Source organism: Periplaneta americana, chromosome 15 (genome assembly GCF_040183065.1).
Source record: "Periplaneta americana isolate PAMFEO1 chromosome 15, P.americana_PAMFEO1_priV1, whole genome shotgun sequence".
Lineage (NCBI taxonomy): Eukaryota > Metazoa > Arthropoda > Insecta > Blattodea > Blattidae > Periplaneta > Periplaneta americana.
Window position 1 is genome coordinate 64,939,837 of NC_091131.1, and position 24,364 is coordinate 64,964,200.

Sequence of the window (24,364 nt, forward strand, 5' to 3'; positions counted from 1 at the left end):
CTATATGGAGCCGCTCTCATGCCCGGCCCTGAATTACGGCCTTCTTTAAAGACTAATTTTATAAAACCTATGACATTACGCTGCACACTTCATAACTCAGTTGTTGACAAGGTATCCATGTGTAGTGTACAAGTCATCAACAAAGCAAGCATTTTCGTTCACTAGCTACTACAGACTTGATTGCTATGCACTATGTAGCTTTGCATCATAACTTCTGACATCACATCCGGCTTTTTAGTCAACAATCTAGTTCATTGCAGTTGTAAATGTAGCTTTGAGACACAGCCTAACAAGAGCAACTTCAAGTCACACACATGAGCGGGAAGCGTCCGCCATTTTTTGTTCTTGCACTCTGAGTCACACCCACATCACGACTCTTCAAGCCATTATATCCATAGACTTACTAAATATTATATCTCCAGAATAAAACGTGGTAGAATGGTGACATGGGTCTCAAACGATTCGTCTGAACCAGATCTAACTAGAAAACGATAAATCGTGAGCATATAACTGGATAGTGAAAACTTACAAATGGGAATCGCGGAAAAAAAAAGTGACTAAATCAAAATGTCAAAATATTTGCAGCAAAAATTCAAGTCAAAATACAAGAAACGCGTATCAGATGAAAGAACAACTCAAAAAGAATCGATTAAGCCCCAAATGGCCAAAGTCAAACGATGCATGGCTTACAGAAAGAGGAAGAAAGCCAAAGCAGTGCAAAGCAGAGTGTCTCTACTGTGCACCTCCACTGCAAGTAGGCCTATTACTTACGAATCAGTGAATGTGGACACTGAATACGATTGAATAGACCAGCGATGTCAGACGGACTAAACAGAGTGGAGCACTCCACTAGACTGGTTTCGTGCTCCGATGTTTCCACAGACATAAGCAAGTTCAAGCTCCGATCTAGCTCCACAACCGGTATTGGAGCTTACAACTCTGACACTACTGGAATAGACCGTTAAATCTACCTTAATTCATTTCAATACTCATAACACACTACCCATCATATACCACTTATCAGAATGAGGACCACATATGTATGCATTCTAGTGGTTGTGTCCCCGAACAAAATCTAACATGTTTTTTTTCAGAACCCTGTTACTCTGACTTGAACTCCGTTTCTGAGGTGAAAGAATCTGACAGACGAACTCATTATACCCGATAACAGGATAATAGGTGAACCATAACAAACGGAGTTGAATTTTGATGTGGGCCAAAAACAATAGGAAATGTTTGACTGGAAGCCTCCCACATACGTAGAAGATTCTTTTTACAGATTATATTAGGTATATACAGATACTCCAGCCTAGGTTTTACTTCCTAAAAAAAAAGTTTTCTTATATTTATCGTCCTTTAAAAGCCACTGTCATCAACTGGATTGAACGGGAGCCACCTACGTAGGTGGCTTTGGATTGAACTCGCAAATCTCAAAGATAGTGGTAAACACAGAAAAAGCACAATCATAGAGAATGACTCTTCATAAAATGAAGGATTGTGAAAATGTTGCTAAGTAATAATAAGTGGTAAATATCAAATCAGCATGAATAGTAGCCTTTCCCAGAAGATAATATCCTTAATGCAATTTCCTTATATGAACCTGTTTATGGTTTCTAAACTAGAGCCTATGATTTTGATGTTTGAAGCATCTCAGTAGAACATCAAGCCCAGTGCTTCTATATACAGAGTAGAAATGAAATGACCCTGAATATTAAAAGGGGTGATAGGATACACTTAAAGGAATAGGAAACCTATATTACGTTTTGTAATTAAATCCACAGTTAAATAGAAAATTAAATTGGAAGTTACAGCAGTCTGACAACATCGTCGCTAACACAGTAATCTTTCTTCTAGTAATAAAGATGTAAGAGATCAACGAACTGAGGTCTGTCTCTATATGCGAGTCTCCCTCTCTCGCTACGATGTTGCAATCTGTTCGCAGGGTTCAGTGGCTTGAAATTAGTGGTTTTTAAATTTAATTTACACAAAAATCGTTCATGCTATTGAAATATGCCAGATTCTTTATTAGATTTTCTATCGATATGGACAAAAGTCACGATCCTACTCGCAATAGTTACCGAAAAAGAGGGTGTTAAACATTTCGGAAAAAAAAATTTCTGAGAAAACTATGAACTTTTTTGTTACATACAGCATGCACTATTTGCTCTGAAAATCTGCAGGGTTATTTCACTTCCACCCTGTGTGTGTATATATATGTATCAGAAAGAACAAAAGAAAGAATACTTACCTCTAAGTGAATCAGACAATAAATAAAATATTTTGCAATTGAAATGTTTCTTTCCTTCTCATATGTAGCTCTCAAACATACCATATCTATTCTACTATATTTTTATATATTCACAGTTGCTGTTCTCAAAATGTACTCTTTACGAGGCAGTATTAAGTTCTTAGCCTAACATAAAAAAGTTACTGCATCTCAAAACAATTTTTTGTTTATTCAGTAAAATCACCTTTTAACTCTACAAGCTACACTCAGCACAAATGCCATAAACAAAGTCTAACACTTTTAAAAATAAATCTTTTATCTTGGTCTGTAAACCACTCTTTCACAATACACTTATTATTACCTAATTCGATGAAAACTTCACAGGAATAGGTGATAGTCTGAGAGGGCTAAATGTGGCGAATATGGGGATTGATCAATCAATTTAAAGTAAACTTAATCAGTTTTCCACAACACCATTAGGAACTTGTGAGTGGGTGCACCATCTTGCAATAACAGCACACTTTTCGAAATTTTACTACGACTTTTCTCCACAATTTTTTCCCGAAGCTTAGTTAATAATAATGTATATTAATACAATTTTACTTCCTCTGTGAATGGGCCAGCAGAGCAAGAAGCAGTCATTGGGAACAAAAATATTGGTCACAAAGAAAGTCTTTTGAAACTCACACAAGATAAAAAGGAATAAATGCAACTTCATCATGAAGAGAAAAAGATGGTATAAAATATATGACTAAATGAAAATTGTTAATTATGACAATCTAATAGTTTTTGTAAAATATACCTTTAATATTTGCCACAGAACATGTTTCTCTTCATCACTCTTTCTTATTAAATTCAATAATGCTACATTCACATTGCTAAAAGTACCAATGGATGTTGCGAAAAAGTGATAGAGAAAATCTGAGCTCAGTTTTGGATTCAGCCAAAAAACCATAAATGTAGCATACATTTTTAGAAAAGTTTTTATGATTTTTAATTTTGCAGGCCTGTGCTATCTATGCTTCGTCCATAGTCAAAATACAACTATTATCTTTAAAACAGCACAAAGTAACTTGGAAATTGCCTGAAACATCTCTGATCATAATTCAAGCATGTAGCAATCCATAAAGTGGATAAATTTCTCATACCCGAATCATGATATACAATGTGAAAGACAAGCTCATAGAGAATTTTCAGAGTCTGATATAAACCTATGTTTGTGCCCAATTCGTCGAAACTTCAAAACCATATCGTGCATGGTATCGATATATTCTGGAGTGGTCACACAAACAGTCTTCCAACACGGTGTTCATCTTTAATTTCCATTCTTCCTCTCTTAAATTTTGCAACCCAAATTTTTATAATGGAGTATGAAGGACAATGATTCCACAATGTATGCAACATATCTGCATTAACTTTCTTGTCAGATAACCCTTTCCAAAATAGATATTTTACCACCAACTGATTCTCAGTTCTTTCAAAATTTTAATTTTTTTATCAGACACTTCCTTTAAAAATTCACAATATAGAATTGGCTAAACTTTTTATTACCGAATATTAAGTACCGGTAACTGTATATCAAACAACATATCCTTTTCCAGATACGTACTTTCTCTTTTGTTATACCAAAGGTGCAAGCCTGATATCAATAAATTCCCCCTCCCCCCACAATCCCTAAGTTTTTTTTTTTTAAATAAACCTATAGAACCGTGATAAATGCACTAAATAAAATACATAAATAGCACATTATGTTCAATGGTTTTCAATTTCGTCACATACAGGACTTCAAGGGAATTAAACTGCTAACTATCTAACTCTCAAGGTAAGAAACATGGGCCAGGGACGAAAATAAACTGCCTTATGTTATGTTACCTACTGGTCTTACTTTTACCCCTCCTGTAGTTGTTGATGGTCTAGGAAATAATGTGCAAGAACTGGTGGCTCCAAAGTTTGCAGATTCAAGTCTGGTCGGGGGTGGACAGATTTAAAGGAAGATAAAATCCTTGGTATAGCTCCCTCTGTGAGGAGTCAATCTACAGTTTCCATGTCGTAGATTTATGCCACATTAAAAAACCATGTCTCTGACAGAAGGCCACAGAAAAATTTGTCTGCTATTTCTTGTTTATGTTGGATTTCGATGGTGAATGACCTCTGCAGTTTTTAAATGTCGTTAAATTATTACTACCACTATCACTTCTTCCATCTCTAACCGAGTATATAGTAAGCCAGAGCAAGCTGCACAGGAATGCAGCCACTGCTACAGTGGCAGATGGTGGATATAAAAGTTGAGGAGACCAAGGCGTGATTGATGAGAGGTTGTATTTTATGTAATAAAAATACAGGGCCTGTCACATACCGGTACCTCATTACTATTACCCTAGATCATATATGTAACATAACTATCACATCATCGGGGTAATGTAACTCTGCCTTCTAGGCACCCCAACCTCAGAAGTGGGTTACAACTAAGCCACAGCCAGGAGAGAAGACCAGAAATGTCGAAAAGACAACCTGGTGGCATTGGATAAAAAAAATATATATATATATGTAACATAACTCCTCGCTACGTTAAAATCGGCAGCACTTTGAAGAGAACAACCGCCAGGATCGCCACCTGTCCGCCATAAACGAACACGAGATGGCAGCACAGTCGCTAATGCAATTCAAATGGGAATTATGACGTGACTCCTTATGTAACAACTAGATGGTAGCGTAGTAAACCTGACAAAAGATGTTAACCTCAAAGCCTATAAGCCCGACATATCTGTTACATATATGATCTAGGCTATTACATACTAGTAGAGCAAATTCACTTGACGATCCTCTTCCATCGCAAACTGATCAATCAGGTTACAACATACTGAACATCTACTACTAGAAGAAACTAGAGACAAATCTGCATTTATTTCTAAACTATCAATATTTAATATACTGTACTGTATAAACAAATAAGTTATATCTCGTAACACAAAAGAAAAAACAACAAACACCTACAAACAAGCAAAAAAACCTGTCAACATAAAACAAAACTTTTATGCTGGAAGAGAAAATCAATAATTCATAACGCAATTTTCCAAAGCCAAGAAGAAAAAAAAAAGAGAGAGAGAGAGAGAGAGAGAGCTTGACAATACAGCTGAAAGCAGCCGAGACTAGCGGTACACTTGTCAGTGGTTAGCAAGATTTCTCCAAATTCGCCTTTTGCGAGTACTAGTCAGGTTTAAACACTCCACTAACTGGCTATCTTATTGGTTGAACTGCTTTTGTCATGGTTACTGGGGAGGCGAGTCATATAGTTGTCTCTGCTGTCCCACCCTCGCATAGACACTGGTCGATTTCGGCTGTACAGGATACAGTGCTATCTGTTTTCTTTCGGTACAAATTAAATGTACTATCTATAGCAAGTGGGCATCACCAACTGGATGTGGTCGGTTTGATGTAACTTACATCTTAGTCGTCTTGAATAGTAAAATTAATATAAAAGGAAAACTGTCAGTCATTTGCTATAACTTGCCTATGATCTTACTTCAGCTAGAATTAATACAGTCATATTGTATTCTGGTAAAATATTAAGGGAGGCACAGCCTCTCAGAACTGATTTATGGCAATAAACTTGATAATAGAGGACGGTCCTCCAAAACCTTTTCTTAAACTGAAAACAAAGATCTACATTATAAACGATAATGTTAAGACTGCTGGCAGAGTATTACTTTTACTTATACAAACATAAATGATTCTTAATATAAATTATCCGAAAATATTATTCTTATATTTAATCGATTTTAATAATAATTTTGTTATTATTACTAACTTATTAATGGAGAAAAATTCGTTCCGGAACCAGGAATCGAACCCAGGACCCTCAGCTTGGCTTGCTGAGTGCTCTTACCATCTGAGCTATGCAGAGACCCGTTCCACAGCGCTGGCCGAACTCTCCTCCTCTGTATCGTCAAGAAGGATATCGCACAGAAACAAAAGAGAAGAGACTTTATTTTTACTACTTTACAATGTACTACAAACAAGTTTCTTGAAGATTGGTTTCGTATGTGAAAGCGGAAAGAATACTTGACCGAGGGGAAAATAAATTAATTTTGTGCGAGATCGTGCGTATTTGCTTGTTTTCCGCACAGAACCAATATGCAGTAAGTGTGAAATACCACATTCAGTATTCCCAACGTAACACACATAACAATTTCCCTCTTCTTACCGCTTAAGCGCGACATTCATTTTGCTGCTTTAGGCTTTTAACATACGGTATTATTTTTAGAGACGTTTAACATAGTAATAATTATAAATTGGAAACTTACCACTGCAATTTCACCTAAATTGCAATGTTAATTATTGTTTTTAAATATTTGCAAAAATTAAGTAAAGTCTACTACTCCACGAAACTTATTGCATTCCTGATACAAGTAACATTAAGGAAGCCGTGAAAAAATCAACAAGATTCCAGATGCTGATGTTATTACTGCAATATGTTATATAAATAATATTGTTAAAATATTAAAATGAAAAAATAAATCATTACATAACCTTACCGTTTGTTTTAAGCTCGCATTTATAGACTGGGGGAAAAAGAGACAGACGTATATCACGGCCTGCTGGAGTATAGTAAACACACAAAACATTTTATAGCAACAATGTTGAAGAAAGATATTTTGGTTTTCCGAAGTTGCCGTCATTAAACAGAAACTAACATGGAGATTTCATTGCAACTAATTAGAAATTCGTCTTTCAGGTATGTAATAAACGATCTTCGCACAAAATAATGTACGATACACGAGCGGTATGTTTGTTTTCATGTTCTCGGAAATTAAAAAAGCTCAACTACGTTTCGCTTTTTCAATCTTTTCCTCGAACATGAAAATGTCAACATACCGCTCTTGTAGCGTATATTACTATTCCCTTATCACCAATTTAAAAAGACAGCTCTGAGATCTATTAATTCTCCTTCACTGGCCTACTGCGCACATTTTGACATATATGTCATATACGCAGGAGCGCATATTTTAATGCCTTATGTATGGCTATTTCAACAACAGTTTAGATCATTGTTAACATTGATATATATTCTTATGAGAGGACCTCGTTCGTTTCGGCATAGCTCAGATGGTAAGAATACTCAGCACACCAAGCTGAGGATCCTGAGTTCGATTCCTCATGTTGAAACGAATTTCTCCATTGATACATATTCAAGTGATGACTACATAAAAGTAATTTGATTACACAATATTCAATAGAGGACGGCGAGGTCCTCTAATAAGAACATAATTATTACCAACTCACTCTTGGGTTGCTTCCCCTGTTTCAGAAGCTATGCTACACCACTGCTACATATAAATTCATATAAAAATTAAGACTCTTATCTTAGAACATTTTCAACCCTTTATCACATTTATAAAGACAGAAACCACGAGCAGTAATCACTTCATTCAATTGGGGGGCGGGGGGAGGGGGAAACTCCATTGAATAAAATGCACACATCCTGAATAATTTTTTCCTGCCTTTTTCTTTTCTTTCTTTCTTTTTTTTTTTTTTAATAAATTAAGCTATGTAAATAAAAAATGTTGACATATTCTGTAAAATTATTAACAGTCTCTCAACCTAATTAATACCAAAATGAAACAAACCACAAGTGACCACAGCCATTTCTTACGACATAGAACAAAAAGATTCCTGAAATTCACAAACCACAATGGCAATCCAGCCGAGTAAATTATTGTTACAGATTCATTGTTAACTTGTTAGTTTTGATTGAGAATAAGTAACGTTCCTTTTTCACTCAGGTCTACATCTGTGGAGTAACGTTAGCACATCTGGCCGCGAAACCAGGTGGGCCGGGTTCGAATCCCAGTTGGGACAAGTTACCTGGTTGAGGTTTTTTCCGGGGTTTTCCCTCAACCCAATTTGAGCAATTGCTGGGTAACTTTCGGTGCTGGAACCCGGACTCATTTCACCGGCATTATCACATTCACCTCATTCAGACGCTAAATAACCTGAGATGTTGATATAGCATCGTAAAATAACTTAATTTTCAGTGTTTTAAAATTAGGATGCATAAAACCTAATACTGACCTTTGCACAATTTCTTGGGCGACAGAGAGGGCAGGTCTAGAGCTGCCAACATATATGCTATAAGCTAGGGAGTTTCTTTTTATATCTGACAAAAGTCAGAATTTCCATCATACAGTTTTATTCTGTATAAAGGTACAAAGGCATGTTATACCCTCCTACTAATGTCTTTAACACGTCTTTCGGTAATTTTCTTACACTGCCTCAATTAGGAAATTCTTACTGACCATTATGTATCCTGGACCTGACAACTAACGACAGTCAAAAATGCTCTGCCACGAGTGCTCACATACCCTGATAACTGACAGAGCTTACAAGTCGTCAGTTACTTCTCACTTTGTGAACAGAATTTCCAAATTCTGCTATCTGTAATTTTTACATTATAACAAGATACTAGCAATTTCTAGGCACTTAAGTCTTACTGTTCTGCTGATCATATTGTAAAGTGTGAAAATTAAACGAAGCTCAGTTTGCTTCAGTATGATTTATTACACCAATGCAATTCGACCACTAGACAAGCTCTCGTCTGTCAGGAATGACTTCCGTACATATTACTGTAGTAGTATACATGCTGGAATTACCATTTTTACTGTCGTATTTTAAGAAGAATGTAGAATTTATTATGATGTTGCAAGAAATAGATTTCGAAATTTTCACAAACACGTTTAAGCAAAGCAATCCAACTGGAAACAGAGAGTGTACTTGCAAAAGCTAATTTTAATCCAAAAACGTATGGTACCTATTTGAAAAAATAAATACAGAAACTCCACAGCAGGAAAGTTGACATCATAGCAATAGATCGTGCTAAAGAGATCCTCATTTTGGACTCTACTATTAGATTCGAGACTGCTGATAACCAATATACAGAGGCTGATTCAGAGAAGAGAGAAATCTACAAGCCAATGATAGAGTAACTGATTAACTAGCGGACTTACTCGTGTTAATTATGTAAATCTGTGCGGCTTACAGCTGTTTTGGTGCTTCATCACACCATCCTCAGAGCCTACTAGATCTCGGCATCATCTCGAACTTCTCTGCTTGTTATGTGGGTGCGTTTGATTGTTGAAAGGTGTTGAATAGTGGAGTCAAATAGTGTGTGTGTACTGAAATTGATCTGTGTGTTGAGAATTTGATCGAGGTGTGTTTTAGTGTGTTTGTATATTTCGTATTGTTCTAGTGTGTTGAATTTTTGGTTCTTGGGTTATATGTGTAGGATTTCCATGTCCGCATTTATGTTATTGTATGTATGGTTAGCATTTGTTATGTGATCGGCATATGTAGATGTATTGTGTCCTCTGGTTATTGCTTTAATGTGTTCTTTGTAGCGTGTTTGGAATGATCTGCCTGTCTGTCCTAAAAGTAGTGTATGCAAGATTCAAAATGGATCAATGATAGATTTCGAAACTGAATATAACATTTTAAAAATATAAGTAATTCGCCTCATGATTGATGCAATAGGTGTTACTCGACTGAGGCCTATGGAGTTCTGCAGCCCGGAGCACAACACAACTTGTACTGCTCCTGCATTCATATAGTGTCATCGCTATAGTTCACATTATGCCAGCAGCTCCACTCACCTCGGTCGAGTAATACTACTCCAAATGTTTTTCATGTACAGTACCAATATCATCTGTTAGGTTGGAGAAAGCATAGGACGCAAGTGTATCTGTAAATTACTACAAGGTGGGGCAGAAACATTTACACGATTAGTAACTTGAAAAAGAACACTAACAGCAAATTAAATGATCATTACCTATACTGTGGTCAAGTACATCGCAAAGCCTAATTATCCAAAAACACTTTTTGAATATGTCACTCCGGTGAGCTCAATTCTAAGCAAGGCAGATCTCTTCACGTTGTTGACTTTACGCAGCACATTCTCTGGAATTCGAGTTTCTTCTCGGATGTAATCCTCAGTTCTTGAATTGTGTGTGGCCAATGAGCATAGACCTTCTCATTCAAGTAGCCTCATAGAAAAAAGTCTCATGCCAATTAATAGGGTGAGTGCAAAGGCCATCTAACATCTCCGAAATGACGCATGACATGTTGCGGAAACAGATCTTTGACGACTCTCACGGATTCTCTTGCTGTATAGGCAGTAGCCTCATCTTGCTGGAACCATATCATTTTCATATCAACATGTCGCCGACGAAGTTCATGGAGAAATTCTCGCAAAAGCTCGATATATCGATTCAAAGTTACTGTAACTGTCTGCTCAATAGGTTCTTCGAAAAAGTAGGGCCCAATAACTCCAAGAACACTAACACCGCACCATATTGTCATTTTTGCACTACATAATGGTTTTTGATGTAACATGCGTGGGTTGTCTGGTGCCCAGTATCTAAAATTCTGTTTGTCGACATATCCATTTAAATGGAAATGCGCCTCATTTGACATGATTAGATGACTCAGGAATTGTGGCATTGTTTCGATCATCACCAAGAGGTTCCTGCAAAATTCTATTCGTTGATTAAAATCCCAGTGAAGAAGTTCTTGCACAATTTGAATTTTGAATGGATGGAGTTTCAAATCCTCGTGCAAAATGCGTCGAACAATTCTAGGCATTAACTGTAGGACAGCTGAACAGCGATGAGCAGAACTGCACTGAAATGCGGCTGCCACTCATTGCACATTTCTCAGTATTCTCATTGTTCGAGGATGACCAGGAGACCATTTGTTGCGAACAGAAGCAATAATTCTAAACTGTCTGACCCAATTCACTATGGTCTGGCATGTAGGAACCTTTCCAATCCCTTCGGTTTTAAAATGTCGTCTGAAGACATGGTGTATTACCATTGTGGAATCATAGTTTTTAAAAAATGATTCCACAGCAAACGTCCTGTGATCTTCCGAGCAACATTCCATCATTACTGAAGGCTATTAATCGCTCTAGCCGTCTACCAAATGGCATGTGTTTCGACGAGTCTCATACCAACATGGCAGCATGGCGCAAAATTTAAATCTTCTAATTGTTTCTGCCCCACCTTTTATAAGAAGGCTGATCCGTAGGTCAATTTACAGCTCGATTCAGTGTTATTGGCCCTTGTCCTTGGTTGTTTGTCGAGTGAGCAAGCTGTGTGTTGCGTCATAAGAAAGAAATTTAATCACAAACGTGCATAGGAGGGTAAGAGGGAAGAGAGAGAATGAAAATAATATCTATGCTTGAAGTTGAGGGACACTCATGTCAAGAAAATATAAGTCATCATGACATTGTTTAGTCAACAGATGTAGTGGTTAGTAAAGGGACGTGTGGAAGAATATTGTGTTTTAAGATGGAGTGTACCGTGACATGATAAGAAGGAAGTGTTAGGTGTTATGACTGGGTGGCCTGACCTGTGTGAGCCAGCCCGCCAGTAGTGACGAGTAACTCACTCTTAGTCTATCTACTTTTTCCAGGGGCCAAAATCCCTGAATCAAGCTTTACCAATTTATATTCCTGAAAGTTTACTCCCAAAAGCATGCATTCATTATTTAACTGTAAAAATTTGGTTAGAATCTGAAATCATTAAGTAAACCCTGAGGCATTACAAAAGCCCACATATTTTGTTTAAAGGAAATCATTAGGCTGGGAAACTAGGATCTGGTGGGTTTCAAAAGAATAAAGCCATCTTGTAAACAAGGAGAAATGTCTTCATTACAATAACAAAATCTCAAGTCATACAAAGTCATTATATACAACTGAATACTTGGTCCCATGCTTGTTGCAGAGATATATAGATATATAGGCAGCTCAGTCAGGCTTGCAAACCTTCACACAATCCACAGACATTCTTAATTGATATGGCAGATTCCTTTCCTCTAATCATCGCAGCTGGAAGACGAGACAGTGCAGCTTGTATGTACAAAAATAGTGGCGTACCTGCAACAAGTACATACATATCAGAACTTGCTCTCTAAATCACAAGATGCACAGATATCTCTTCCTTATGTCAAACTCCATCCATTCTGACCATCAAACACCGCATTGCAAGTGCCATACTTTCTAACACTATGAGGAGTGAAGCCAAGAAATTCATTGACATTGCTAATAGAGATAAATTTTGACATAGTCACAGACACATTTTGTTTCACATTCTGTACCTTTCCAATATAGCAAATTTGAAATTTTGATTACTGGTGAAACAAAGTATCTAGTTCCCCTTCATCCATCCCAAAGCTTGCCAACAAATGCAATCTGAAGCTCTGAAAAACATACATTTGAAAGATTAATACTGTACTTATTAATTGCTTAGGAACTCAAGTAACTTAACTAGGTAAAGGTGAAAGTAATAACGAAAGTAAACAGGAGTTACTAGTATTATTTTATGAAAACTACGATTATTTCAAGTCGAAAGCACATGGTTATGAATCATTAACATCTTCACGAGTTTACAGAAACCATTACTGTAGATCAGGAGCAGCAAAGATTTTTGCGCACATGAGCGATCTCACAAAGCATGCTACCTGTAAGGACTATTTACATAACTTGTACCGAGGACGATGGAGGGATGAGTGTACTGAGCAAAGGTTGAACAATTGTGGGGGTGCACCTTATGTGTCAGGGTTCAAGAATAACTTTATTATTGAAAGAATCTCAATAAATGAAGTGTGTTCCATCTGATTTATTTGCAGTATTGTAGTAATAGAAATAAACCTGCCTGTACATGTACAGGGAATTTATTCTTAGAAACATATACAGTACCTGAAGCACGTTACTTAAGGAAAATTTGTTGAATCTTTCTGGGAAACGAATTTAAGTAACTACAAGAACTTTTAGTTACTTATCAACAGAGTATAACAAGACCAATAATTCTTATTCGATCACAATAAATAGATATTTAAAATGGTATGCACACTGCTTAAGTTGAAATGTACCGTACTGAAACAATAGGATTAAAAATAACACATCTGTATAAATAGACAATTCGTGAAAATTTTTTCTATTCATTTTGATTTTGGAAGGTGTTATACTGACCTCCAATTTCATGGGCATTTCAAACATAAATACTGTACTGCAAAACAATTTTTTTTTCTCTTGGAATACTACAACAAGAAGGCCTATCTTCAGAACTTATTTCCAAAAAGAATTAGCTTTCTTTGTTTAATTTATTTTCGCAATATCTGGATTAAGATATTTTAATGCTGCAAGACGCAAAAAAACTTTTAATTTTGTGTCCTTTACGTTTGCTCTCAGTCTTGGTTTCATATACTTTATTGTAGAGAAGAACTTTTCACAAGCATATGTACTACCAAACATGAACAGTACATAGGCTGCAAATTTATCTACATAGTGTTGTTCTAAATTATGTTTTCTGTACATCACGTGCTTCTTGCATATTATATATTGAGCATTTCTCCATTCTGCATTCCTAAAAGGAATGTTACCCCCCAGTCAGGGTTAAAATGGTTTGAATGTTTATGTTTCTCTCCATGTACACCCTTGCTTAGTAGTCTTTCCCTTGTTAGGTGCGCTTGGTATCAGTTTAGCGTGTATGAGTGAGTGACGGGCTACTACTGACTCCTAGGTGCAACTTGCTCATAAGCATGCCTATTGCCATTTCTGCTGTAGATCTTAAAGAGAAGAAGAAAATACTCACTCTTTCCATTAATGATGAAATACAATAATCATTTTATATACTGTATGTCCATTTTGAAATGAAAAGGGAAATAAAGATAACAACCTTCTCATTAATATGGCTAATTAACTGACAGCTGAAAACAGAGATGAATGTAGGTGAACATTACAAAGCATGCAGATTGGATGAAAGAAATGTGAAATTCGTTGTGAATGAACAAAGGTAAAGAAATAGGGGAAAAATAACATTCTAATGAGTGAATGAAATCTCTTGTCCATTTATCACTTCCTTACAATTTGTTATTCTTCCCAAGTTATTAATCATTTTTTCCTGTCTATTGAATAATGGCGTTGTGGATGTTTTATTAATTTTATACATCTTTCCAGCCACTGTGTTCACTCACACTGCTTTCATTTATTTATAATAGCTGTTTTTTCACCCCACCTATAATGAACTTCTACCCATAAGTTAACTTTCTAGTTATTTCTTCGCTATCCCTTCATATCTTTGAATTTTTTGTCATTCTCTGTCATTGCTTGCCTACATACTCTCTATTCCACTTCTTAATAGTCTGACAATTCAGTGAATTTCGTCTTTTGTAAAAGAATGACAAATAAGATGCATTTTCCTCTTTGAAAATGTCATGTTTCGTAATATGGCAAGTGGAAAAATGCCAAACTAAATCTCTCTCCTCCCCACTTTTCGAGCAATTAGCTACAGAGTAAAATAGGTACTGAAGTTCTGATATTCACAACATATAAATGGGAGTGGCACAGATTGGAAGATCAGCAATGGAGCCAATTGTTTAGTCAACTGTAACAAATTCTGGAGACAATTCAAAAGCTTTCACGAATTTACGAATGTGCCAAGAAGAGAGAAAGTAATACAAGTGAAAAGGAATTATTTCTTTGAATACTCTCACTGTGACATATTGCAAAAAAAAAAAAAAATTATGGTTAACTACTTCTAATTTCCTTAAACATAATGTATATGTTACATGAACCAAGAAAAATTCTCACGCGTGTTGTCTTGTATTATCTAGTATTATTATGTATGTATGTATGTATGTATGTATGTATGTATGTATGTTAGCAATTTATACAGAAAGTTCTCACTGTTCCTCTCAAAGTTTATAACTAACCAGGAAATGTTCAGTGGAGCTATGGTTATCAATCTCACCATGAACTTCTCGTCCAGATACTCCCACATCAATGGACTTCTTTCCTGTAGTAAAATTGAGACCATTGTCTACCAATCACCTGTTTTGAACATTTATAACCTAAAATATGTCATAATGGATGCGAACATGACACATGCACAGCTAAACTCCTAGGACTCAAGACAATCTAGAGTCTCGTTGAAACTTTGTAAACATAATATATTTCTCAAAATTCCTCACAAATGAATGTGTACAGTGGAAGTAATATAACTGTGCATATTTTAACAGCTTATTCCTTGGATAGAGTACAACAAAACAATGTTCGTACCATTATAATGAATACTTCTCAGAATAAAGTAATGTTCCTCTAAATTTTAACACTGTTTTACATCATAAGTATTACCCAAACAATTCTGATTTTTACTCTTACCATTGGAGAAACTGGTAAAGTACCATTTATTCCTTTGCAGTTTTCCAATAAAATGAACGTTTTTCTTGCATATTAAATAAGAAGAGTAACTTGCATTGTTATTTCCTGCTATTACGAAGTCTCGCATTGATAAGGGATGGAATGCTGCTCTTCAGACCTGAGTTCACGCATGTATTCGTAGGTCGCTGACAATGTGGTTGCCGTACTATGCAGACTTTCAGCCTAATTTTATAATTAACCATGCACTTGATTACAAAACGCATAACAATTTTTTTATTTATGTTAATGTATTCTATTGCCCCCTTCAAGCGCACAAATGAAGGTTTTTCTAAAAATAGACAATCAAAAATTTGAGAAAGTAGGTAGTTTCGTATACTTAGGATCCTTAATGAATAATAGTAATGATATTAAAGAGGAAATAAATAGATGAATACAGAGTGCCAATAGATGTTACTTTACACTACTAAAGTATTTCAAATCCAACATACTCACAAGAAAAACGAAGGTAAGTTTCTATAAGACATTAATAAAACCTGTACTGACATATGGAGCAGAGACATGGGTATTGTCTGTGGGCAATTTGGCTAGACTTCAGGCGTTTGAAAGGAAGATTCTGAGGAAGATCTATGGGCCGACCAATGAAAACTGAGAGTGGCGAATAAGATGCAACAGAGAACTCTACCAACTATATGATTGCTCAGACATTATTACGGGTATTAGAGTGGCAAGACTAAGATGGGCTGGACATGTTCAGAGGAAGGAGAGAAGGGACATGGTGAGGAGGATAATGGAAAGTACAGTGGAGAATAGAAGAAATGTTGGGAGACAGACTGAGATGGATGGATGGGGTCGAGGAGGATGTGAAATGGTTGGGGATCAGGAACTGGTGGCAGGTCGCCAGAGATAGGGATGACTGAAAATCAGTTTTGAGGGAGGCTATGGCCCGCTTTGGGCTGTTAAGCCAATGATGATGATGATTGCCCCCTTCAATCTGCAGTTATATCACTTCCACATGGTATACCAGAATGGCTTGTTCCTCATCTGTATACATCAAAATATAAAACCAATTCTAGGAGCAGCAGACTTGTTAAGTCCTATCCTTACCTATAGGTACCACAGGAATAGTTGTATGCTGCTAGTTGCGAAGGGGGTCCAGACTTTCTAGAGAGAAATCATCATTTCCAAATGACAGTCCTCGGCTGAAACCATCCTGCAAGCAGAACATATTACAGTGTCAAATGACAATTCTCAACTTATGAAGTAATTCAAGCAGATATGACATCCCTCTACCTTCATTTCCAGCAGTCGTTTATCCAGAAGACCAATGGCATTCTCCAGTTCCTGCTGTGACGGGTCTGCACTGTCATGGCTACTGAAGTCACCCATGCCAAATGGGTCAGAGAGGACGGCTGCTTTCTTGCTGGAGGGTGGCGCACTGAGAGTCGAGGTGGAGATGGGGTTGAATGGTGTAGAACCGAACAAGTCCGTTGTGCCATTGTTATGTGCACGACGGGACGAATCACGTGACACCTTGGGTGGAGGTGCCAGGAGAGGTGGCGAGCAGGTGGAGCCATTGGCAGAACGCTCGTGTGCACGAGGATTGAAGTCTTCATCCAGCTCCTCCAGAAGCAGTCCCTCCAGCTTCGTGCCCACAGCTGGCTGCACCTCAGCCTCAAATGCCCGTGGTGGCACAGGTGGAGGCTGGGCAGGTGCTGGAGTGCTGGGCAAAGTGCTCAGCCCATTGCTGGACCCCGTGCTTAGGTTCAGGAGGTTCCCGTTCTCCTGTGATACAGTCATCATTTCATTTATAGTACTTTTTATTGCCTAATGGCAGATTAGTTCCTGAAAAGCTAATTGGGCGTCTTTATAATGTTTCCAAATGTCACCGGATATCACCAAAGCAGGTTAAATCACAATGCTATGTACTTACATAGACAGTAATAATTTGTATTTATTTATTTTCTGATATTAAAATGTATTTTGTCCGTCATCTTGAAATTCATTGATCCGACTGAACAGTTTGTGATACATGAGACCTAACCTAGAAATTTATTTTGTCTGATCATATGAAATTATCAGTACAAACTTCAAAAATCGAATACCACTTCAAGATATATAGTGTTTATTTATTAATTATTGCCATAATATTTATTAACTTTATTATCTTTTCATGAACACTGGCAGCTTCTTCAAAGGCAAATGATGTTATCAGCATAATAAAGTTACTGCCAGTTGTAGTATGTCAGTACCGAAATTCGAAACAAAATTGGAAAAGAAAATTCAATCTGACACTAGAAAATCACTATAATCCACTAGCATAAGTATGTAGTAATACTAGGCTTAAGTTTCACAGGGTATAAAGTAAGAAGATCCGGATTGTACAGTGCTGTACTAAACACATCTTTACAAGCACACCATAAATAGAATGGAAGAGAGAAAAGTATCACTACATAGTGTGTGCCTACCAGTGGAGTACACAGGATTTTGTCAAGGGGGGGATAATTATTAAAATTGTTTGCAATTTACATTATCAGTACTTTAAATTTTGTGTAGTATTATTATTATTATTATTATTATTATTATTATTATTATTATTATTATTATTATTATTATTATTATTATTAAATCCAGATGTTTGAGTATGACAGGGCACGTAGCATGTATGGGTGAATCCAGAAATGCATATAGTGTGTTAGTTGGAAGGCCAGAGGGATAAAGACCTTTGGGGATGCCGAGACAGATGGGAGGATAATATTAAAATGGATCTGAGGGAAGTGGGATATGATGCTAGGGACTGGATTAATTTTGCTCAGGATAGGAATTGATGGCAGGCTTATGCGAGGGCAGCAGTGAACCTCCAGGTTCTCTAAAAACCATTTGTAAGTTATTATTATTATTATCATCATTATTATTATTATTACTATTACTATTATTATTATTATTATTATTATTATTATTATTATTATTCAGACTAAACACAGCCATACATATGAAAACATTATTATGAATATAACAGACTCATTACCTATACTTAAAGTAACACATAATGACGTTCGTAAAGCAATTAAAAAACTTAAACCAACAAAAACAACTGGCACTGACGGTATTCCAAATTTTATAATTAAAGGATGCTCTAATATATTTATTCCTCTTTTAGCCCATATATTTAATATTAGTTTGAAAAATGGTGAATTTCCCTCACTATGGAAACAAGCTGCAATTATTCCTGTATTTAAAAATGGAAAAAGAAATGATGTCAGAAACTACAGACCTATCTCGATCCTAAATAACTTTTCAAAAATTTTTGAAACCATTATTCACAGACATATATCGTTTTATGTGAAAAACAAGCTCAATTCTTCACAACATGGATTTACTAAAACCAAATCCACTGTCACTAACCTGGTCACATATCTAAATCAAATTGTACCAATAATTGAAACGCAGGGACAAACTGATTCAATATATTTTGATTTCAGCAAAGCTTTTGATGTAGTTCCGCACTATATCCTTCTTCATAAGTTAGGAAATATTGGCCTTTCTGTAAGCTACGTAAAGTGGTTCGATAATTATTTAAGTAATAGAGTTTCATGTGTAAGACTGTTTAATATACACTCTTATTCTTATAATATAAATTGCGGAGTCCCGCAGGGATCTACTTTAGGACCTCTCCTATTTATTATATTCATAGATGATATATGTAAAAGAATAAGTTCTGACTGTTTATTATTTGCAGACGATTTAAAAATTTTTCGTACAATCAAAAGTAGTACTGACTGTCAATCACTTCAATGTGACATTAATTCAGTCGCTAAATGGTCGGAAGACAATGGTATGAAAATTAACGTATCCAAAACTAATGTAATAACCTTTTCTAGAAAAACTTCTTCACTGAAATTTAATTATTATCTAAATAATGTACTAATTAACAGAACGGATTGCGTAAAAGATTTGGGAATATTCTTTAACAGTAAATTGTATTTTCATAGTCACGTTGATTACATTTACAATCACGCAATCAGAATGCTAGGAATAATACGGTCAATAACTTATTCTTTTTCCACGCCCGATTCTCTCTTAATGCTATACTATACATTGGTGCGATCGAAACTCGAATATGCATCTGTAGTTTGGAACTCTATTACAACTACGGACTTGGCTAAATTAGAAAATATACAAAGAAAATTTATATCCTTATGTTCATTCAGATTTTTGCCCATTAATTCCGGGTATAGTTATGAGAGAAAATGTGAATATTTTAATTGTCAAAATCTATATGCTAGACGCCATGAGCTAGATTATCTGTTCTTTTGTAAAGTCCTCAAAGGTGATATATCCTGTGACTCTTTCTTAAACAATATTACCTTACGTATTCCAACAAAAGATATGAGAGCCCACAAACTTTTCTATATTAGAAATTCGAAATTTCTTTCACCAGTCTCCAGATGCATTAAAAATGCCAACATGCATGGCTGTGAATTCGATCCCTTCAATGTATAGACTTTGTTTGCTCTTGGCAACGATTTATCATTTATGTATTATTTTAGGCATTATACTCAATTAACATTGTCTCATAGTATTCTTAGTTATCCATTCATCGTCATTATTGTAATTAATTGTAATTATATTTATGTGTAATAATTATTTTTGTTTTATGTTTTTTGTTATATTTGTGCTGAACTGTAATTGGCCCCTGGCTGTTGTACAGCACATTAAATAAATAAATAAATAAATAAATAAATAATAAATAATAAATAATAAATAATAAATAAATAAATTATGTTAGGGTGTATTTATTAATATTATACTATGTTCTAATAGAACATATTCATGAATATCCTTACAAAATCGTTGAAACTTAATTTTTTCACGGCCATCCAATTTTTAACAAAAAGAAAGTTAAATTCAATATTGTGTCGACTTAATTTTATTACAAGGTCAGTACTAGGCGAGATGGTAGGTCTCTCTATAATAAAGATAGCATTGTTATAATTCGAACAATTCGAGCACCAAGCTCAGGCATTATATTGAAGGAGAGGTAGGGGACTATGTCATATGTCGATGTAGATCTTGTTACTTTTGACAGTGAAAAATTAGAGAAGGTAAAACGATTATGAATAAAAAAAAATACTCAAATCTAAGTAGATCATTTTTTTTTAGTTCACGGGCAGAGGGTTCAAACCCTGTACTCCTTCCCCTTGCATACGACCCTGGTGTCTACACAAGTGCTTCAGTGATTCGCACAACTGACTCATGCACTTGTATTCGTAAAATATAACACTGGCGAAATGTTTTTTGGTGTATTTATACTACGTGGATCATTATTTCATTACATCCTACTTTTAGGGCAGACTAAGGTTCTTCCTATGAACGAATAATTCACTTTGAGAATTTTTTTAAACACACATGAAATTGAACTTGAAATTAGGCTTTAAAATTTGCATTAAATAGTGTATAACAAAATATTAGCCATCTTCTCCTGATGAGACATTCAACAACACACAAACAATTTCACTCCTTATTAAAACATCTGAATATTAATAAAGTAGTTGAGTGGAATTCAAGCATAACTCTGTTTTACAAAATGTTTCTGCCTAATACAAAAACAGAAGACTTTAACAATTTCCTTCACATTCCAGGATTAGGGACAAACCAATGTGCATGACTGTACACTCATAAAAACAAAAGTCTCGTATTAATCAGGGCATTACCCAACCAGTGCATGATTTATGTTGTACTTATAATTTTTACAGTCCATTATCTCATCGAAATGAATAACGTATAAAATACACTTCGCCAATTCACTGTAACATTTCCAGTAGGCCTACATATATCAATGGTATGTCAAAAAATTCAATTTTACAGGAGAGAGAAGAAACAGTTTAATATCTTGAAAATTAATAAATGTCTGACATAAGAGGATATTTAAATCTCTTCTTGTGAAGTTTGTATCCATGCCTTGTCTTAAGATACGAGATAATTTCTATGTTGGTAATTAAGTTTTTTTTTTTTTTTTTTTTTTTTTTACAAACGAAGTTGCTGTTCAACACCATCTATATGTTTCATAATTGCAGAGGATTACAAACTGGTTTTATCTTATGACTAAATAAAGATGAAATAACAATGTCACTGATTGTGTGAATATTCTGTGGTTGACCAACAGATCTCATTCTCTGTTGTTCAACACACTGCATGAACTTCACTCCAAGTGCATGCGTAATTTTTGTTTTCCTTTATACAGAAAAGAAGCCCAAAGGCTAATACTGAAGATCAAATCTTTATGTGGGAATGGTTGAGTATGAATGATTGCTCTATTGTAGATATTGTGACTCAGCTATGTGCCTCTGTCGATTCTGCTCTGTAGATTCAAGGTCTAGTAAGTCCTGCTAGAGCGCCCTTTCGCCCCTGTAGAGAATAAATTGTCTCCTCAGAGTAATCCCATCTGTATGCTCGTCCCAATAGTACATCTAGCTGCACCATTTTGGGTAGATACTATTGAAATAATGAATACTGAAATGGGGAATGACTGTGGACTGAGAAGAGAGAAACTGAAGAACCCTCGAGAAAAACCTTCAGGGGACTTGTCGACCACAAATGACTCTGCTACTGCGAAGATTTAAACAGTAATTTTAAGCCAGCACTCTTGTCAACTGAGCTACCAAAGCGGCTGCAACTTTCCCACCTATTTACATTTAACAAGAACTCTCTTAAGCATATATCTTTCCTGCATTAATCTTTCAAGTTAGTGCTAGTGCTAGATAAGGCTGCTAACTCACATAATGATGTGATTGTGGTACAATGGAAATAGAAGTACTGTGTAAGTGCTTGATTCTCTTATGTGCCTCAACGTGGCAATACTGGGTGTATTATTTATTTACAAATACAGAATTAAAATTTGGAGCGGGTCTTGATGGGAGTTCACTTATATGTAGGTAACAATTTCACATTACTGTCCACAAGTAGCATAGATATACAGGGGCTCTTGTTTACTGTACATGCACAGTGTGTTGTAAGCGAAACTTATACAATAAGGGAGCTCCAACATACCGTATCTATTAGACAAACTATGCTTTAGGACTTTATTTAGTTTGTGCCAAAGAGAAAAGGTGGATGGTGGCTCAACATGCTAATATCTGGATAGCCTATGTTGGCCCAAGTCATTGTACGAGAATTATTCACAGACCTTTTATAGGACAATACTAAGCAGGTCTTAGATCTCAAAAGAACTGACTTAAGAATTGTGACATAGTGACGTAGGCCTACACTTCATTTCCAGAAAACATAAGATGACAACTTCAAGTGTAAGTTTGTGGGTTAGAACAAGAGAATCCCGACATGTAATCTAGAAACATGATTCATAAAGTTTCAGAAGATCAACTTGCTAGGATCATGAAAACAACACAAAACGATAACATCAAAAGGGATTGAGTGGGTTTCTATTAAAGATTCAGGCCTAAATGATTAAACTAATGTATAGAAAGACAAAAGAGCCAAGTAGGGCTAATAATGCTCACAACTGATCTATCCTGTCCCTAGTTCTACTCTATTTACATTTCTTACCTTATTCTGCAAGTTATCAGAGCTGTAGTCTAAATCATTGCTACTGGTAGTGGCACTGCTGGTGCTTCCACCCACACTCAGTAGATCACTGATACCGTTGCGTGTCATGTAGTCTTCCACGTCAGTCTGCCCCTTGATCTGTGCCACATCACTAAGGCGCTGCCGCAACGTCGCATTCTCTGCTTCCAGACGCTTCACCTTTTGCTGCAGTAACATCAGCCGGCGCTGGACTTCCAGATCTTTGCCAGATGTCTCCAGGAAGCGTCGGTATGCCAGGTCGAATGCCTGTCCTATTGTCAGTGTGATCTCCTCTGCCTGAAGAGGAAGAGAAGTCCAAGGTAATTTACAAGCAACGACCAACTTAAACTGCAACAGTGTATGCAAATGCTCCATAAATGCGCTGTATTAGATTCCATTTTGATATTTTGAATATCTGAAGTCAATGCAATACGAAAGTTATTAAATTTGTTTTCTTTCCAACTTTCACAATAACAAAATTGGAATTTCTGATCAAATGTTTATGGTTAAAATAAAGATAATCTTTTCAATCTAATATTGATATGAGACAGTATGAACTACTGGGTTATTTAGAGTCGATGGAATTCATAACAGCGAGATTGTATTTGGCAAAACGTGGCCAAGGATTCGCTATGAGATTACCTGACATTCACCTTACGGTTGGGGAAAACCTAGGAAAAAAAAACCAATCAGGTAATCAGACCAAGTGGGAATCTACGCTCTAGTGCAGTTCTGGTTCAATAGGCAAATGCGTTACTACATAAGCTATGCCAGTGACCAGGATCTGGACCATCATTTGTTTCTTATCCAAATGAAAAAGGTGCTATTTGCAAGGAGTTATTGGACGGACAGACCAGACTAGGCAAAGTTTATACAGTATTTGTCTAAACTTAAAGCAATTTTGCTCGGAGATCCATTTTCAGAAACAGGATTTTTTCTGTGCGTAAATCTATGACAAAGGGCTTCTAGGTTCACTTTCTTCCTGGAGACAATTCAGTGGATGATAAAAATGACAACACATACACCTCGAAATGAAATGCCAAGCATAGTTACTAAGTACACCATTGATAATTATGTATGCAAATAGCTTTGAGGACAAAGACGAGAACAACAAGGAAAAGAAAGGCGAGATAAGACGAAGAGGAGGAGAAAGATGAAGATTTTTTTTTAATTTTTATTTTAGTAGTTTATTTTACGACGCTCTTAGGTTATTTAGCGTCTGAATGAGATGAAGGTGATAATGCCGGTGAAATGAGTCCAAGGTCCGGCACCGAAAGTTACCCAGCATTTGCTCATATTGGGCTGAGGGAAAACCCCGGAAAAAACCTCAACCAGGTAACTTGCCC

General features: G+C 36.0%; 1 protein-coding gene across 5 annotated transcripts in view; it reads right to left on the reverse strand.

Moving 5' to 3' along the window:
* Nucleotides 1–11,905: 11,905 nt before the first annotated feature.
* Nucleotides 11,906–24,364, reverse strand: part of LOC138715033 (PTB domain-containing engulfment adapter protein 1-like) — a 69,453-nt gene continuing 56,994 nt past the window's right edge. For all 5 annotated transcript variants that reach the window (XM_069847453.1, XM_069847451.1, XM_069847452.1 and 2 more), the window contains 4 exons: nucleotides 23,001–23,315; nucleotides 16,731–17,222; nucleotides 16,545–16,650; nucleotides 11,906–12,155 (listed from right to left, as the gene is read on the reverse strand). In XM_069847453.1, coding sequence (XP_069703554.1) covers nucleotides 16,576–16,650; nucleotides 16,731–17,222; nucleotides 23,001–23,315 — 882 coding nt within the window. In that variant the 3' untranslated portion in view covers nucleotides 11,906–12,155; nucleotides 16,545–16,575. The remainder of the gene's footprint in view (nucleotides 12,156–16,544; nucleotides 16,651–16,730; nucleotides 17,223–23,000; nucleotides 23,316–24,364) is intronic.